General features: G+C 39.4%; 2 protein-coding genes across 4 annotated transcripts in view; both read right to left on the bottom strand.

Moving 5' to 3' along the window:
* Positions 1–2075: 2075 nt before the first annotated feature.
* On the bottom strand, positions 2076–7542 carry LOC107602471 (tumor protein p73-like). Its single transcript, XM_016294987.1, has 3 exons — positions 7233–7542; positions 4104–4197; positions 2076–3031 (listed from the first exon to the last, which is right to left on the bottom strand). Exons 1-3 carry the CDS (start codon positions 7355–7357, stop codon positions 2705–2707), a joined length of 546 nt encoding a protein of 181 aa, XP_016150473.1. The 5' UTR covers positions 7358–7542; the 3' UTR covers positions 2076–2704.
* A 10193-nt stretch (positions 7543–17735) lies between these two features.
* The window catches only part of LOC107602470 (tumor protein p73-like), a 38955-nt gene continuing 37607 nt past the window's right edge, over positions 17736–19083 (bottom strand). For all 3 annotated transcript variants that reach the window (XM_016294984.1, XM_016294985.1, XM_016294986.1), the window contains 3 exons: positions 18163–18305; positions 17983–18071; positions 17736–17864 (listed from right to left, as the gene is read on the bottom strand). In XM_016294984.1, coding sequence (XP_016150470.1) covers positions 17736–17864; positions 17983–18071; positions 18163–18305 — 361 coding nt within the window. The remainder of the gene's footprint in view (positions 17865–17982; positions 18072–18162; positions 18306–19083) is intronic.

The raw sequence follows: 19083 nt of genomic DNA, 5'->3' as shown, positions 1-19083 counted from the left end.
TATCCATCTATCTATCTAGCCATCTATCTATCTATCTATCATATATCTAGCCATCTATCTATCTAACATCTATCCATCTATTTATCTATCCATCTACCATCCATCTATTATATATCTATCTATCTATTTATTTATCTATCCATCTATCTATCATAAATCTATCTAATTATCTATCTATCTATCTATCCATCTATCATCTATCTATCTATATCTATCTATCTATCTATCTATCTATCTATCTATCTATCCATCATATACCTATCTATCTATCCATCTATCTATCCATCTATCTATCATATATCTATCTATCTATCTATCTATCCATATATCATATATCTAGCCATCTATCTAACCATCTATTGATCTATTGATCTATCCATCTATCTATCTATCCATCTATCCATCTATCTATCATATATCTATCTATCTATCATATATCTATCCATCTATCTATCATATATCTATATATTATCTATATCTATATATCTATCTATCTGTCTATCTATCTGTTTTTGTAATAGACTGTATAACTTCAAAGCATTTTTCTTCAAGCTTATAAAACTCTTTCAATCTTTCTGGCCTGGCTTTCTCAACCCAGCTTCAAAGATTGTCTTGACCAACTTTATCTAGTTGTTTTATTGCTCTTTCAGATGCTCTCCGGTGTCGTCTCATCGATGGCCTAACTTGATCCTAAATAGGTGTAGAATGACTGAAATCCAGCAGAGACCAAACAACAGCTTCTCGTTCTGAAACAAGATTCCTCACCGTTACGTTGCTTTGCACACTTTTGTATTTATTTGAAAAAGAAATAATTTTACATCATTCAAACGTGGCGATATAAAAAAGAAACAGTGTTACAGCTCTTTAATGAAAACACAAGATATTAACTCTTAAAAACATTTCTAAAAATTGTCAAAATGACACAGCATGACATAATACTGACTGATATCAATTTTGAATATAACATCATTTGCAATATCCTAAAGCCATAAAGTGCTTCGATATATATGATGGTATTTCACCATCACAGCCAATTTAGAAACAGCATTTTTTTCTCAATTTACCTCCTGTGTCCCAGTTTAAAATGTGCTGTTATTACATGAACAACAAGGAATTCTATGGGTAACACTAGTTATTTACAAATGCATTTGCTTGTTAAATAAAGGTGACAAATATACCTCTGACTACATACAATCTACCAAACAATTAATGTTCAAGACGGGCCTTGGACGTTATGGGTATAAGAAGTATAAATATATTCCTTATATACCACAGAAGACAATGTTCCTGGAACACTTTTCTGCTTTCCTATATTATTTTTTACCTAAACAAGACACAAGCAGTGGCTTTTGATGGGTTCACATCATGATAATTGTGTGGGTCTGCTGAACAAAAGTACTTCAAACTTTGTCATCATCTTAGTACTAGTAGTATTAAAAGTGATGTTAAAGTGAAGTTAAATAGTCACTATAAGACTTTGTTGTTTAGTGTTGGAGAGGTGAATCTAAAAAAAATTATGTCTAGGTCTTTTTTAGCCCCCTCCCCCCAAAAAAATTTATAATAGTTTGATTAAAGACCCATTTCATAATTTTTGTATTTTTTATTTATTTATTGTTAATAACAATTTAGTGCATTTATCCCAAAATTCTTATTTGTTGTGCTTTGCTGATTTTTTATTTATTTATTTATTTTTTACATGCATTACTGTGACAAATATATATATATATATACAGTCTATATATATTAAAATTAGCAATTTTGGGATGAAATGTCACCTGGATGTTTTTGTAAGATTCACCTTAATACATTGGCTGAGTCATAATTTTACTCTTTGATGAAAACATAAAAACTAACAAGAAAAGTAGACAGTATAACAGTACAGCATGATAAATAAAACCTTGTCCTGCAAGGCTAATACCACAAAACGGGTGAACGTTAAAAGTCTGACAACCCATATGATGATCCAGTGTCTCCCTTTCAACAACACAACACTTAACAGATCATTCATAAAAAATAAAAAATAAAAAAAAAGTTGCAGTGTAAAGCACCACTTCAAAAAAACGTGTCTTAGTTCAAAAATAAAAATAATTAAAAACCTGTAAATTCACTTTTATGGTGTTTTCTTCATCAATGTCATTGTAAAACTTTGATGAACGTATTATAGGTATGGTATGACTTATTGAAATGAGAAAATAATTCAAATACAGAATGCCTTTTGATCCAGCCGTACACATCTGGCTTTGATAAACCTGTGTTTTTCAAAATAAGTAAATAAAGTATGATTTTGTGGGTCAAGCATCCACTTGATCTATGGGCATTACGTCACACATAATTCAATATCATACATGATTGCACAATTATTATTTACACCAAGCCGAAATAAATAAGGCAATGTTCATAAATCATACACTGCTTTTAACTGTTCATAACTACGTCCTAATAATATATAATTCATTTTAGCTCATGGATAATTTGTAATATGTGATGTAATATTAGCATAAGGCCACAAACGACAATGAAATAAAAATATTAGTTTGAACCCTGGTTTTAATAAAAGGGAATTGTTTGCACAAAGATTCTTACTCCTCAAATCATTTGTTGTCAAATACTGAAGTGCTACTATATGGAAAATACAAACGGTCCATCGCAGTTTAAAGAAATCAATATGGATGATGCATGGAAAGCGATGGATGTGCAGTCCTTCTCAGTGAACGTCGCTTTCTGCGAACTCCTCCTTAATGGAGTGCTTGTGTAACCTGCAGTCGGGCATGTCAAAGCCGAAGTCAGCCCACTCCTCCGCTCCTGTGGGGGCGCTGCGGTTGGGGATGGTGATGGTGTGACGCACTCTGAAGTGCACGGCCTCCATGACGCGCTGCCGCTGCAGCTCTCCTCCGGCGCCGAGGGCCATGCTGGCCATGTTACTGCTGGAGCGGATGAGCTGCTGGCCGTAATCGTGGCCCTGCTTCATGTCCTGCAGGCCCCTCCAGATCGCCAGCCGGAACTGCTCAGGGATCTTCAGCGCCCCAAGATCCTGAGGAACACAAGATCGCCAGTTACAGTGAATGCCATACTGTGAAAGCGGCCCATTTCATGGCCTTTGTGAATAATATAATTCTATTACAAGAATAATATTTGTATCCCAGTACATTTAGGGTGGTTATATAAAAATATGCTGCTGTATATATACAGTATGTATTTTGTATACTTAAAATATATTGTTTCTATAGTTGCAATACTGAATATTATCAGACCCAGCCCCAGAGCTCGCTCCAGTGTCGGCTCCAGCCCCAGAGCGCCTCCTCCAGAGCGCCCCCCCAGAATTCCAAATTTTCCCCAAGAAAATGTTTTTTTTTTTTTTTTATGGGGGGGGGCATATACCCGTGGCCGTGGTGGCCAAGCCTGCTAAGGTCATGGAGGATCCGCCATGGCCTCCTGAGTCCCCTGATCCGCTATGGTCTCCTGGACTGCCTGATCCGCCATGGCTCCCGGAGCTCCCTGATCCGCCCTGGAGGCCTTCCCGTGTCCCTGTCTTGCACCAGCCTCCAGGACGCCCACCCCACCTCCGGTTGTATTGTTACGGCGCGGGAAACGCCTTTCGGGAGGGGGGAGCAATGTCACATGTATGTTCCCTTTTAGTTCCTGTTTGTCCTTATTTGATCCTTCCTGTTCCTGTCCCCATTTAGTTCTATTAGTTCCAGGTGTTTCTCTTTATTAGTTATCTTCCTTACCTGTCTGCCCCTCGTTATCTGCCCTATTTGAGTTTGAGCCCGTTCTGTTCTCCCTTGTCTGGAATTGTTTATGTCAACCTATGCTACGTGTGTTTTGGATATTATTAAATATTGTATGTTTGAATTGGACTCTGCGTCTCCTCGTTCCTCACGCCGTGCTCCGTGCTCCTCACAGTAGCAACCCGTGACAAAACTAAAGTGTTACCCTTTTTTTCTTATTTTAAAATACATTTTGCTTCAAATCAAAGTTTGTAATGTGATTCACCTCATAGCTGGTTGGTTTGATTCATGGCTTATAACATTTAATGACTTTTTAAAAATCAGGATAAAACACAAATCAACCAAGAATGAAAATTGCCTGAACTGTTGGTTTACCTCCATGGAAAGGGCCTGAAGGTGGTAGACACTCTGGAGTCCCTGTGACATGAAGTAGTCGATGCAGTTTTGGCAGCCCAGGCTGGTTAAGAAACTGTTCAGAGAGAAAAGGAATCCCACTAAGACCAAGCGGCTGCATCCTGTGAATTACATATTCACCCATGGAGAACATAACAAGCAAAGCACCACGGCATTTGCATCTGCACAGGGATTATTATCAAGAACTGATGGAATGATAATGAGAGTGTATTTAGAATACTTGATTAAAATAAAGCATTTGTATTGTAATCATGATTATGAATAAATCAGTGATGATACAAATACCAGTTAAAAAAAATGCTGAAACGTTGGGCTAGAAGTGAATGCAATATACACTATCATTCAAAAGTTTGGTGAGATTCTCTCTCTCTCTCTCTCTCTCTCTCTCTCTCTCTAAGATGTGTCCTATTCTCACTGCATTTGATCAGAAAAAATGTGTATATATTCTATATTAATATTTGAATATATTGTAAAATGTAATTTATTCCTGTGATCAAAGCTGAATTTTCAGCATCATTACTCCAGTCTTCAGTGTCACATGATCCTTCAGAAATCACTCTTATTTCAAATATTTATTATTTCAGTGAAATAGTTGTGCTGTTTAATATTTTTATGGAAACCATGAAACTTTTTTACAGGATTCTATGATGAAAGTTCAGAATTGAGAATTTATGGAATTTAGAATTTATTTTTTGTAACAATGTAAACGTTTTTTTACTGTCACATTTTGATCATTAATGCATCTTGCTGAATATATATATATATATATATATATAAATTTTACTGACCCCAAACTTTTGAACAGTAGTGTAGTTAAATGAAATGCTGCATACATGTAAATGTTTGTGTATTAATTTTTCTGAATTTGCATATGATTTCTTTTTATAAATAAAAATGCAATCAAAACATGCAATTACATTAATGATGCGTAACAAGTTTTTCATTGCATTGATCTTTTTATTATAAATATTTCACCAATAAAAATGATTTGCTTGATACAATCAAAACAGGAAATGTTGTAAATATATAAAGCCGACAGAGTGACTTTAAAGGTAGAGCAACTGAGACAAACAAAACTACAAGAAAGTGAGGAAAGTATGTGTAATCTCTGCATTTTAAGTCATTTTAAACAAAAGATGGATTCAGAAACATATGGTTGCTTTGTCATAATTATAGACGCTGCCTTTTAATTTCACCCTGATACATTAAGTATTAAATGTAGATGGAACATTGATATTAATAATCAAATTTGTGACAAAAGAGTCTGTAAAACATTGCAATGTGCATGAAAAATAACACATTTAGTTGAAAAATAAATCTCACTCTAGGTGCCAATATATAAGACTTATGACAATAGCACAAATGACAATGTGATTAACTGAGTAAATAATGTAAACAGATATCTGGGTGAAGGTAAATCTCAAAAAACCTGTCTTGAACATCTCATACAGGGTCATATTTCACTCCACTTTTTGCTGAAAGAAACTAAATATTTTTAGCACCACTACGATTTTTTTAGATTGATACATCACTTTTAATGATATTATATTACCATTTTTTATATTCCACATTTTAATTATCATAATTCTCAATTCTGTAATAAAAATACAAAGATGATGTTATTTAAATTGTAAAAAAAAAAAAAAATTATATATATATATGGTAGTATTTGTTGTGCTGTCTTTAAACAACTAGTCTAGTGAGAAAATTACTTTTTTTCATTTAATGAAAAATTACTATTCAGAACAATGAGAATTACACACAAAAAAATAATAATAAAATTACAGTATTGAGTATTTAATGGGGGGAATGAGCTTAATTGTCATGAAAATAATGTTACAATGCAAAAAAACTTAAATGGTGCTTAAAAGTTTAAACTAATCAAGCAAAATATAATTTCTATTTTTTTTCTTTTGATTTTGGGGTGTACCAGTGAGATTCACCCTACTGATGAAATTGCACAGGCCATTAACCAGAAAGGCACCTCGCCACCCCCATCCAGCCCGATGAGATAAATAACTGTGTGTGATCAGTCGTATGCATAATTATGGAACATAAAGTGGTTAAAAATCGATATGACATGTATATTAATGAAAAAGGTTTACATGTTTTACACACTAAAGTGTGATTTGAAGTCAAAAAGCTTCTCTGACCAGCAGAGAAAAAAATTTAGAAAGATATTACTCTTATGTACAAATAGTTAAGTCTGAAAAAGAAACCAAAAGCCTCTTTAAAAGCAAAGGGTTCATTACAATCACAATCCTCTTTTGTGTATTAGCACAAAAGAAAAAACATCAATATACCATAATTCCATGATTCTAACTATGTAAAGACAAATGATGATGTGGAGGAGAAATAGAGATGCATCTAAAGAGGCATTTTGAATGATTTAAAGGGATAGTTCACCCAAAAATGAAAATGTGATGTTTATCTGCTTACTCCCAGGGCATCCAAGATGTAGGTGACTTTGTTTCTTCAGTAGAACACAAACGAAGATTTTTAACTCAAACCGCAGACTTATAAGTGCATTACCGCCACCTATCTCCATTGACACTCCTAATTGAGATTGTAGATAGAGTGTCAGTGGTCCATTTGAGAGATAGGTGACGGTAATGCACTTATAAGTCTGCGATCCTCCGTGAAGCAAGAAGACGAAGACGCGTCACGCGTCATGTAATGTATCGTCACGAGCCGCAGGGTTTCATTTGGTTTTGTTTGTGTGTGTTTTTTGACTCTCAAAGCCGTGATTCCCATTCACTTCCATTATAAGACTGACAAACTGCAACGATTTGAGTTAAAAATCTTCGTTTGTGTTCTACAGAAGAAACAAAGTCACCTACATATTGGATGCCCTGGGGGTAAGCAGATAAACATCAAATATTCATTTTTGGGTGAACTATCCCTTTAAGGTCTCTTTATCCTAATATAACAGGACAACCTGAAGCCACTGTTGATAAGACACATCAGGCTGAACTCAGTCACAATGTTATAAAAATAAATCGCTATTTAAAACCGCAGTGTTGTAAAAAGGAGCCGTACATCATGTCTAGTGTGTGTGTGTCAGGTTGGTGCTACTGCAGGGTGTAGTACCTGACGAGGCTGGGGTCGGGGTTGTAAGGTGGGGGAGGGGTACAGTGAGAGGTGGACACTATAGACTGAGACGCATGAGCTCCATTCACATCTCCGTTAGACTGCATGTGGTGTCCACTCAGCATGTTCGTACCTGCAGCAACAAACCCACGAGACCCAATCAACACACACCACAACTAATACACACAAATCAACACTCAACAAACACTGGATGAGACTCACATGGGATTTAGGGAGTAAATATTAGCCACTGTCTGGTAGATGAGTGCAAATGTCATTGATAAGTGTCTCACTTTTTATTCAATGCAATCAAATCAGATCAAACAGGTGCCCTTGTGAAAAAAAGGTGTGCTTAATTGTATTAGATGTGCACATGTAGTGTACTTCAAATCTTAATAGTATATTAAAAAAAAAGTTGTACTTGCAGATCATATAATATTACTGAAATAAAAGGCCACTTAAGTGTACTTACAGTGAGATGATTGTCATGGTTCATGGGCTCACTGACTCATTCTAGCCCTCTCCGTGTCATTGTGGGTGTGGTTGGTGTTGCCGGTGGTCAGCGCCATCAGCTGATTAGCGCCAGCTGTGGCTTATCAGCTGGCCTATTTAATGTCTGTGTTTTCTGTCCTGTGTTGTCAGATCGTTTGATGTTGTTACCATGTTCAGTTCCCGTCTCTCTGTTTCTGACCAGTTCCTGGAGTTTCCTTCTCTCCTCTGCCGTGGGCTTCGCTGCACGGATCCTCGAGCGTCGGCTGCCTGTTTGTATCCCTGCGTTACCCGGAGTTGCCTTCACCTTTCCCCGTCTGACTCTCATCATCTTCCTTGTTGGGAATTCCCAATAAATGTTGTTTTTGCACATTCGCTACTTAATCCTCATTCTTTTTCCCTGACAGAACGATCTGACCACATTATGGATTCAGCGAATGCTACGGACCTGCAAATTTTTTTATCCCACAACAATACATGCATGGATCATCAGGAGGAGCAGATGCTAGCTACGGGATGGGCTGTGCAAGCCTTGGTAGCGCAGGTGTCCGAGCTCACCACCCAACTACAACAGCTGAGCTTACCCACTGCGCCACTCCCACCTCCGGTTCCCTCTACATCTACAGGCATCGGACGTCATGTCTACCCACACCAGAGACATATGCTGGTGAGCCTGACCACTGTAGAGCCTTTCTGACTAAGTGTTCAATGTTTTTCTCTCTCCAACCAGTGACGTTCGCCACAGAACAGTCAAAGGTGGCTCTAGTGTGTCTAGTGACACTGCTGTCAGGACGCGCGGCTCTGTGGGGAACGGCGGTGTGGGAGAATGAACATTCCTGTTGCACTTCAGTCTAGGCCCTCTCTCAGGAGATGAGACGGGTTTTTGATCGTGCGTAGATGGCAGGAGGACAGGACCGTCTCTGACTATTCCATCGAGTTCCGGACCCTGGCGGCGGAATGTAAATGGAACGAAGAGGCGCAATGGGACATGTTCCTGCATGGGTTTGCTGTCCATATTCAGAAAGAGATTTTTGCTATGGAGTTACCCTCTGGTCTTGATGGACTGATCGATCTAGCCATTCGCGTTGACACGCGTCTTCAACTGTGTGAGCAACGAGGCCGTTACACTTTGAGGTCGGGACTTCCTGTTTCCTCCGCTGTCAACTCCAGTATGATGGTCAGTCCCACATCCAATTGCGAATCCATGCAGGTGGGTAGAGTTCGGCTTTCCCGGGAGGAGAGTAACCGCCGGAGAGCTATGGGACTCTGCCTATACTGTGGCTCTGAGGGGCACATCCTGGTTCACTGTCCAGTAAAAGGCCCAGCCTGACAGTAGAACCGAGGTTACTGTCGGGTGGATTATCCTTGGAGAAATCCTCGTCCTCAACTCTTCTCTCGGTAAGACTACAATGGGCAGCCCGATTCCACAACTGCCAAGCCCTGCTGGATTTCGGAGCAGAAGGTAATTTTATGGACTACAGTCTGGCATCTCACCTTCAAATCCCAATAGTTCCTCTCTGCCACAAGATCTCTGTTAATGGACATAACGTTCCCAGTATTACACACACTACGGGAGCTATCACCCTCATAACCTCAGGAAACCATTCTTAGGAAATCACCCTTCTGCTCACGGAGTCCCCATTGGTACCTATTGTCCTTGGCCATCCCTGGCTGGTTCAGCATGATCCCAGGGTGGATTGGGGCCGTAATTCCATATCAGCGTGGAGTGACTCATGTTATGCTTCTTGTCTTATGTCTGCTTGTTCATCTGTGTCTACTTCTTTGTTGCAGAATGAGCCGATGAATCTGTCTAACGTGCCCGAGGAGTACCTTGACCTGAAGGAAATGTTCAGTAAGTCCCGGGCTGCTTCTCTTCCTCCGCATCGTCCTTATGACTGTGCCATAGATCTAGTGCCAGGTATGTCTCCGCCTAAGGGCAAGTTATATTCGCTTTCTGTTCCAGAAAGGGAGGTCATGAAGAAATATATTTCTGATTCTCTAGCAGCCGGGCTCATCCGCCCCTCTTCTCCCGCTGGGGCAGGGTTTATTTTCGTGGCCAAGAAGCATCCCTGGCTGGTTCAGCATGATCCCAGGGTGGATTGGGGCCGTAATTCCATATCGGCGTGGAGTGACTCATGTTATGCTTCTTGTCTTATGTCTGCTTGTTCATCTGTGTCTTCTTCTTTGTTGCAGAATGAGCCGATGAATCTGTCTAACGTGCCCGAGGAGTACCTTGACCTGAAGGAAATGTTCAGTAAGTCCCGGGCTGCTTCTCTTCCTCCGCATCGTCCTTATGACTGTGCCATAGATCTAGTGCCAGGTATGTCTCCGCCTAAGGGCAAGTTATATTCGCTTTCTGTTCCAGAAAGGGAGGTCATGAAGAAATATATTTCTGATTCTCTAGCAGCCGGGCTCATCCGCCCCTCTTCTCCCGCTGGGGCAGGGTTTATTTTCGTGGCCAAGAAGGACGGTTCTCTGCGGCCATGCATCGATTACCGGGGGCTGAACGATATCACGGTAAAGAATACTTACCCTTTGCCGTTGATGTTGTCAGCTTTTGAGCGGTTGCAAGGGGCATCCATCTTTTCCAAGCTAGATTTGCGTATGGTTATCATTTGGTCCGCATAAGGAAGGGGGATGAGTGGAAAACCGCGTTTAATACCCCCAGAGGGCACTTTGAATATCTTGTTATGCCCTTCGGGTTATCCAACTCCTCCGTGGTTTTTCAAGCACTCGTTAATGACGTGCTGAGAGACATGGTTGATCAATTCATATATGTCTACCTGGATGACATATTGATATTTTCCTCTTCTCTCCAGGAACACGTTCAGCATGTCAGACGAGTGCTCCAGAGGCTGCTCGAGAATGGGCTTTTTGTCAAGGTGGAGAAGTGTGCGTTTCATGCACAGTCAGTTCCGTTTTTGGGGTACATCATCTCGTCCGAGGGAATGCGCATGGATCCCTACAGGGTTAAGGCTGTGGTGGATTGGCGAACCCCAGGGTCCCGTAAAGCCCTACAGAGGTTCCTGGGGTTCGCCAATTTCTACCGGCGTTTCATTCGCAATTTCCGCCAACTAGCCGCTCCTCTGACTGCCTTGACCTCCACTAAGACTACGTTCAGGTGGTCTAGGGCAGTCGAAGCTGCATTTACCAACCTCAACAGCCGCTTTGTTTCGGCTCCTATTCTCGTAACCCCTGACTCCACACGTCAGTTCGTGGTGGAGGTCGATGCGTCAGAGGTGGGGGTATGTGCGGTGCTATCCCAGCGCTCTTCCTCGGATGACAAGATGCATCCTTGCACGTTTTTTTCCCATCACTTATCACCTGCCGAATGTAAGTATGACATTGGTAACCGAGAGTTGTTGGCGGTCAAGTTAACGCTGGAAGAGTGGCGTCATTGGTTCGGGGGTACCCTTTATTGTCTGGACCGATCATAAGAACCTCGAGTATATCAGGTCCGCCAAACGACTTAACTCCAGGCAGGCTCGGTGGGCACTCTTTTTCGGTCGCTTTGACTTTACACTTTCCTATCGTCCGGGTTCTAAGAACATCAAACCCGATGCGTTGTCTCGCGTTTTTGAACTTTCCGAGCGCACATCCAATCCCGAGAGTATTTTATCTGAGAGACTCGTCATCTCCACTCTCGTATGGGAGGTCGAGTCGAAGGTCTGCACGGTCTTAGAAGGGGTAACACCTCCACCCGGTTGCCCACCGAGTCGATTATTTGTGCCGGAGAGGTTAAGGTCTGACATCGTTCGGTGGAGTCATTGTTCCAGCTTGGCTTGTCATCCAGGGGTGAATCGGACTAGTTTCCTCGTAAAACAGCGATTCTGGTGGCCTTCTATGGCTCGGGAGGTTCGAGATTTTGTTTTGGCCTGCTCCGATTGCGCTCGTGGTAAGACTTCCAATCGACACCCTGACGGGTTACTTCAACCGCTGTCGGTCCCTTCGAGACCCTGGTCCCACATCTCGCTCGATTTCGTCACTGCCCTTCCGCCCTCCCAGGGCAACACGGTTGTATTGACCGTAGTGGATTGTTTCTCGAAGGGGGCCCATTTCATTCCCTTGCCCAAATTACCCTCAGCCAAGGAGACAGCGGTTACTGTTGTTGATCACGTCTTTCGCATTCACGGCCTCTCGATGGACGTGGTTTCCGAAAGGGGACCCCAGTTTGTATCCAAATTTTGGAAGGAGTTTTGCAGTTTACTGGGGGCGAGTGTCAGTCTGTCCTCTGGTTTCCATCCGCAGAGCAACGGCCAAATGGAGCGGGCCAACCAGGATCTTGAGAGAATGTTGCGATGTTTGGTTACTCGGAATCCTTCCTCCTGGAGCCAACAACTCTCATGGGTGGAGTACGCACACAACTCATCACCAGTGTCATCCACGGGCCAATCTTTGTTTGAGCCCGAGAGACTCTTCTCCAAGTGAGGACGCGCACCAAGGCTCAGGCCAATCGCCACCGGTCGAAGCCTCCCGTTTACATCGTTGGTCAAAAGGTGTGGCTTTCCTCCAAGAATACTCCTCTCCGATCCGTTTGTAATAAGCTAGCTCCCAAATTTATTGGCCCATTTTCGGTCACCAAAATTCTTAGTCCGGTGGCAGTCCGCCTCAAAATTCCTCCGGCGTACTGGAGAATTCATCCCGTGTTCCATGTCTCCAAATTGAAGCCCGTTTTTCGTTTCACCCATTAATCCGCCTGCCCCGGTTCCCCCACCGTAGCGTCTCGTAGACGGGGAACCCACCTATTCGGTTAACCACATTCTGGACTCAAGACGGCGGGGACGCGGATTTCAGTACTTGGTGGACTGGGAAGGTTACGGTCCGGAGGAGAGAAGTTGGGTTCCTGCTAGGAACATTCTGGACCACTCCCTTATTGAGGATTACAATCAACGGATAAGTTCGCCTGAGAGCGCCAGGCGGCGCTCCTAGGGGGAGGGGTCCTGTCACAGTTCATGGGCTCACTGACTCATTCTAGCCCTCTCCGTGTCATTGTGGGTGTGGTTTGTGTTGCCGGTGGTCAGCGCCATCAGCTGATTAGCGCCAGCTGTGGCTTATCAGCTGGCCTATTTAATGTGTGTTTTCTTTCCTGTGTTGTCAGATCGTTTGATGTTGTTACCATGTTCAGTTCACGTCCCTCTGTTTCTGACCAGTTCCTGGAGTTTCCTTCTCTCCTCTGCCGTGGGCTTCGCTGCACAGATCCTCGAGCGTCGGCTGCTCGTTTGTGTCCCTGAGCTAGCCGGAGTTGCCTTCACCTTTCCCCTGTCTGACTCTCGACATCTTCCTTGTTAGGAATTCCCAATAAATGTTGTTTTTGCACATTTTTCCTTCTCTCCTCTGCCGTGGGCTTCGCTGCACAGATCCTCGAGCGTCGGCTGCTCGTTTGTGTCCCTGAGCTAGCCGGAGTTGCCTTCACCTTTCCCCGTCTGACTCTCGACATCTTCCTTGTTAGGAATTCCCAATAAATGTTGTTTTTGCACATTCGCTACTGAATCCTCATTCTTTCTCCCTGACAATGATTTCATGTTTCTGAACACACAGTGTACTTTGTTCAGTTACACTTTATTTTAAGGTGTCCTTGTTACAGTGTAATTATACATTTAAGTGCTGAGTAATATTAATTAACTACATGTACTTACTATATGGTTAGGATTAGGGTTTGGGTTACTTGCATGTAATTATGCATAATTAATTGTTATTATAATAGTAAGTACATGTAACGTGTAACAAGGCCACTTTAAAATAAAGTGTTACCCTTTGTTCAATTAAATGTAGTTTAAAGTACATTTTAAATCGTTGTTTTACCAATATTTTATCATGCTTTAAAGAATGTAAAGTAACTTGATTAAAATGTTTCTACTGCAGTGTGTTTGATATTGCAAGTTTTAATAAAAATGACAGTAACATTTTAGATTAGGAAACACTGTTCACTAGTTGCTTATTAGCATGCATATTACTAGCATGTTCGCTGTTTATTAATACTTATAAAGCACATATTAATGTCTTATTCTGCATGACCATATTCTAGATATCTTAACTCCACCCAATATATAAATTTAACTACAACAACTACCTTACTATCAATAAGCAGCAAATTAGTTTTTTGTGGGAAATGAGTTTATTGAGGGAAAACTCTTAGTTAATAGTGAATGTGTTTCCTAATCTAAAGTGTTACCAAAATGACATTAAAATATATTTTAGTTTATTATTAATGCTTGTCAATACATTCAGCAGTTTATACACAGTAGATACACTTTATCCATATTTCAAAGACAACAATTATGAAATTACATACTGTATAATGATACATTTTAGTGTGCCAAAAAGCACTCTTAAGTTCATTGCATTTAATATAAGTTTAAACTATAATACATTTTCATTTAATTGCAATTAATAAGCAATTAAGTGTCTGAAAACTGTATATATTAGTAGGAGTATATTCTATAGTATATTAAGTACATTATTTCCATTACATGATCTCTTTTTAAAAGTATGCTGAAGTGTATTTTTCACAAAGGTTACCATCAGACATCTAGCTAGAAATCGTTTTTTTTATTTGTTTATTGGCATAACTTCAGAACTTCATGTGATAAACTGATGTTGAGCCAGCAAAATGAAAATATTGACAAAATCAGTAACTGTTTTTGAAAGAACTGATGAGAGACTAATTGGTGTATGATAAGAGTATAAAATGCAATGCCTTGCACATTTTGCAGGAAATAAAAGAAGTAATCCTTTGACATTATGAAATTAGGCAAAAAAAAAATTATATATATATATATATATATATACATATACGGTGCCTTTGCGAAAGTATTCATACCCCTTTATTTTTTTCACGTTTTGTTTTGTTGCTGCCTTATGATAAACTGCTTTAAATTACTTTTTTCCACATCAATCTACACTCCATACACTATAATGACAAAGCAAAAACAGAATTGTCACAACTTTGTAAATGTATTAAAAATAAAAAAAACCTGAAATAAGTTAATTGCATAAGTATTCAAATAATAACTAAATATTTAGCTGAAGCACCTTTACAGTCTCAAGTCTTTTTTTGTTTGATGCGACAAGCTTTTCTCATCAGCATCTAGTATCTGCCATTCTTCTCCTCATCTCTTCACCTCTCAAGCTCTGTCAGGTTGGATGGGAGCAAATGCACATTTTCAGGTTTCTCCAGAAATATTTGATTGGGTTCAAGCTCAGGCTGTGGCTGGGCCACTCAAGGCCATTCACAGAGTTGTATATAAGCCACTCTTGCTGTGTGCTTAGGGTCATTGTCCTGTTGGAAGGTGAACCTTCTGCCCAGTCTGAGGTTCTGAATGCTCTGGACTGGTTTTCATTAAGGCTATCTCTATATTTTGCTGCACTGAGCGTTCCTTCTACTCTGACGAGTCCCTCGGTCCCTGCCGCTGAAAAACAGCCCCACAGCATGCTGTGTGCTACCAGCACACTTTACTTTTGGGATGCTACTCTGCAGGTGATGAGCAGTGCCTGTTTTCCTTCAAACATGATGTTTGGAATTGAGGTTCATCAGACCAGTGACTCTTGTTTCTCACAGTCTGAGGGTCCTTTAGGTGCCATTTTCAAATTCCAAGTGTGTTTTCATGTGTCTACACTGAGGAGAGGATTGAGTTTGGCCACACTGACATAAAGCACAGATCGGTGGAGTGTTTCAGTGGTGTTTGTCCTTCTGTAGGTTTCTTCTATCTCCACATATGATCATGGAGCTCAACTAGAGTGACCATCAGGTTCTTGTTCATCACTCTAACCAAAGCCCTTCTCCATCAGTTGCTCAGTTTGTCCAGGAGGCTCTAGGAAGAGTCCTGGTTGTTTCAAACTTCTTCCATTAAGGGTAATAGAGACTACATGGTTCTATGACCCTTCAATGAAGCAGAATGTTTTTCTGAACTCTTCCCCAGACGTGTGGCTTGACGCAAACCTGTTTCGGAGCTCTACAGTCAGTTCTTTTGACCTCAGGGCTTGGTTTTTGCTCTGATATGCATTATCAGCTGTTAGACCTTTAATTAAGATGTGTGTGCCTTTACAAATCATACACATTCAAATGAATTTGCCACAGCTTAACTTCACTCAAAGTGTAGTAACATCTACGCTCCTGAGCTAAATTTCAACTGTCCCAGATGAATATTTATGCAATGGAATCATTTAAGTTTTTTATTTTTAATAAATTTGCAAATATGTTAAAAAACAGTTTTTTGCTTTACCATTATGGTGCATGGAGTCTAGATTGATGTGGGGAAAACTAATTTAAAGCAGTTTAACACAAGGCAGCAACATAACAAAATGTGAAAAAATGCCTTTTGCAAGGCACTGTGTGTATATATATATAATGTGGAACACTAAAGAACTGGATGCTAAAGAATGAGCTGAAAGAGGCCATATCATGCACAGCTAAAAATATTTTCCTCTTGTGAAAAAAAGCTAACACACGCTGTTATGTGGACATACTCTAACATTCATATTGCAAAGCCCCCTCCTCAGTTTACCAAGCCTTTTACTGAAACTAAGCTGGCTTTTATAAGTTATGACAGTTATGATATTACAGTGAACACTGTAACACATGACTCATGTGGTCCATGTGTACTTCTTGGGGAAATTACTTTTAAAAGTAATGCATTACAGTATTGCGTTACTCCATAAAAAATAACTGTTTTACTTAGTTACTTTTTTTATGGAAAGTAATGCACAACATTACTTTTGCTTTACTTTTTTTGTCACCTGGGCTGGGCTTACTTATTTGTTTTTTAATAACAAAAAATCCAAAAGTTATATTTTTGGCAACTGTAAAAGCCCTTTCACACCAAAAGTGAAATGAATAAGCCTCAAGCTGAAGGAAATGCCTCTGCACTCACTCCTGATTTCTCTCAACACAGGGACCGGAGAGGAGTCAGGGAATAAATGGGAAAAAGTAACTGGCGTTACTTATTTGAAAAAGTAGCTCCGATATTTCATTGTAAATTTAGAAGTAATGCGTCACTTTACTAGTTACTTGAAAAAAGTAATCTGATTACGTAACTCGCGTTTCTTGTAATGCATTACCCCCAACACTGGATGCTACTAATTTTACATGCAAAGATGTTAGCCAATCATAACAGAGGTAATTTACATATATAACTCTTAGTTACCATATCAAAATATATAATAAATAAAAGTTATTTTGGTAACACTTTACAATAAGACGTCAATTATTAAGATTTGTTAATGTATTAACTAACATGAACTAACAACGAACAATACATTTATTACAGTATTTATTCATCTTTATTAATGTTAGTTAATGAAAATAGTTATTCATTGTTAGTTCATGTTAATTCACAGTGCATTAACTAATGTTAACAAATACAACGTTTGATTTTAATAATTTATCAGTAAATGTTAAAATTAACATTAACTACTGTTAACTAATGAACCTTATTGTAAAGTGTTACCGTAATTTTTGTATATATGCACTACTGTTAAAACATCTGCGATCAGTACAATTTGTTTTTGAAATAAATATCTTATATTCATTAAGGCTGCACTTATTTCATCAAAAATGTAGTAAAAACACAAATATTGTGAAATATTATTACAATTTAAAATAACTGTTTTCTATGTGAATATATTTTAAAATGTGTTTTATTCCTGTGATCAAAGCTGAATTTTCAGCATCGTTACTGCAGTCTTCAGTGTCACACGATCCTTCAGAAATCATTCTGATATCCTGATTTGCTGCTCAAGAAACATTTATTATTATTATTAATTTTGAAAACAGTTGTGCTGCTTCATATTTTGTGGAAACCTTTTTTTTCAGGATTCTTTGATTAATAAAAAGCTTAAAAGAACAGCATTTATTTGAAATAGAAATATTTTGTAACATATATTGTAATATTGTGTATAAATGTTTTACTGTTACTTTTGATTTATTTAATGCATCCTTGCTGAACAGTATTAAGTATTAATTTCTTTAAAAAACTAATCTTGCTGAACGGTAGTGTATGAAGCCTACATAAAGACTCACTGTCTCTGTAGGAGCTGCTGTTGTTGTTGTCTGTATGAATCCACTAACTGTTGTGGTACAAACTCCACAAGTTCCAGACTGTCCTTTATCTTCATCAGGATGTCGAAGTTGTCCCGGCCTCGCACCTTCAAAACAATCCAAAAAATATTAAAATTAACTCAACAAGGCATTTGAAAAACACACACACACACACACACACACACACACATTAAAAAAAATCAAACTGCATGCTTCCACACTCACTGGAATATAATACATCTCCTCTTCTCCATGTCGCCTCTTCTTGATGTTGATGCAAGGGCCTGTAATATTGGCTGGAGTCTGCTTGAAATCTGTGAGATCAGAAACAGAAGCTCCAGTTAGAACCAGAGATGACATGATATGAAGAATGTTCAGAGTCCTTGTTGAAATACATTGGCTCACTTCGTTTATTGGCATTTCCATTTTTGGCCACGCTCTCATTTAGTGCCTGTTGCTCCCTGAAATGATCCTCGTCTGCTTTGCGGTCTCGACCGGGACAGGCACAAATCCGGCCTTCAAACGAACGCCTGCCGAGAACCTGTCCACTGAGGAAAAACACGGAAGACTTCAGCTTTAACTTCACACTTAACCAAACTATTCAGCCTGTGTCATGCTCATAAGTTGCATGTTGTTGACATGCAGTTCACAGATAAAATCATACATTTCAATGCTCAATTCTAAGCACATTTATGTTTACTTTTGCTGTTCTGAAGCAAAACCATTTAAAGGGATAGTTCATGCTAAATTAAAATTCTGTCATCATTTACTCACCCTCAAGTTGTTCCAAACCTGTATGAGCTTCTTTCTTCAAGATATTCTGAAGAATGTGTGAAACTAAACCATTAATGGTCCCCATTGACTTCCACAGTATTTTTTATTATTTTTCCATACGATGGAAGTCAATGGCTACCAGAAAGAATCTGGGCTGCGTTTCCCAAGAGCTTTGTAAGCCTAAGAAGTTCGTAAAAACGATAGTACGACTGATCTTAATATTACGGCCTGTTTCCCAAAAGCATCGTAACTTAAGTAGCACTTGAAAATCATGGTAGATCTGCGAGTGCTCTGGAGTAATCGTAAAGCCCTAAGTGCATCGTAAGAAGACAGATTTATGCGGACACCTGCAGGACAATCGGCAGATTACATCTTTAACTTTATTCAAGTGCAATGTGATTATAATATAAAGTTTTGATTGTGCTTTATTGTACACTTTAAATGAATTTATTAATGAAATTATTAAAAAAGGGCAGAAAAAAATTGAAATACACATCTAAATTAAACGACTGAACAAAAAAATGAATATAAGAAGTAATGTAAGAAATATGC

Source organism: Sinocyclocheilus grahami, unplaced genomic scaffold, assembly GCF_001515645.1.
Source record: "Sinocyclocheilus grahami isolate Dianchi unplaced genomic scaffold, SAMN03320097.WGS_v1.1 scaffold327.1, whole genome shotgun sequence".
NCBI classification, from domain to species: domain Eukaryota; kingdom Metazoa; phylum Chordata; class Actinopteri; order Cypriniformes; family Cyprinidae; genus Sinocyclocheilus; species Sinocyclocheilus grahami.
This window is presented reverse-complemented; position numbering and strand designations above follow the sequence as displayed.

Bases quoted from the DNA above. Each gene is read 5' to 3' on its own strand.
- LOC107602471 (XM_016294987.1), bottom strand. From the start codon at position 7,357: ATGCTGAGTGGACACCACATGCAGTCTAACGGAGATGTGAATGGAGCT. The intron at 4,198-7,232 runs GTACTACACCCT...CTCTCTGAACAG, and splicing joins CCCGACCCCAGCCTCGTCAG to TTTCTTAACCAGCCTGGGCT. The intron at 3,032-4,103 runs GTAAACCAACAG...TGTGTTCCTCAG, and splicing joins TTCAGGCCCTTTCCATGGAG to GATCTTGGGGCGCTGAAGAT.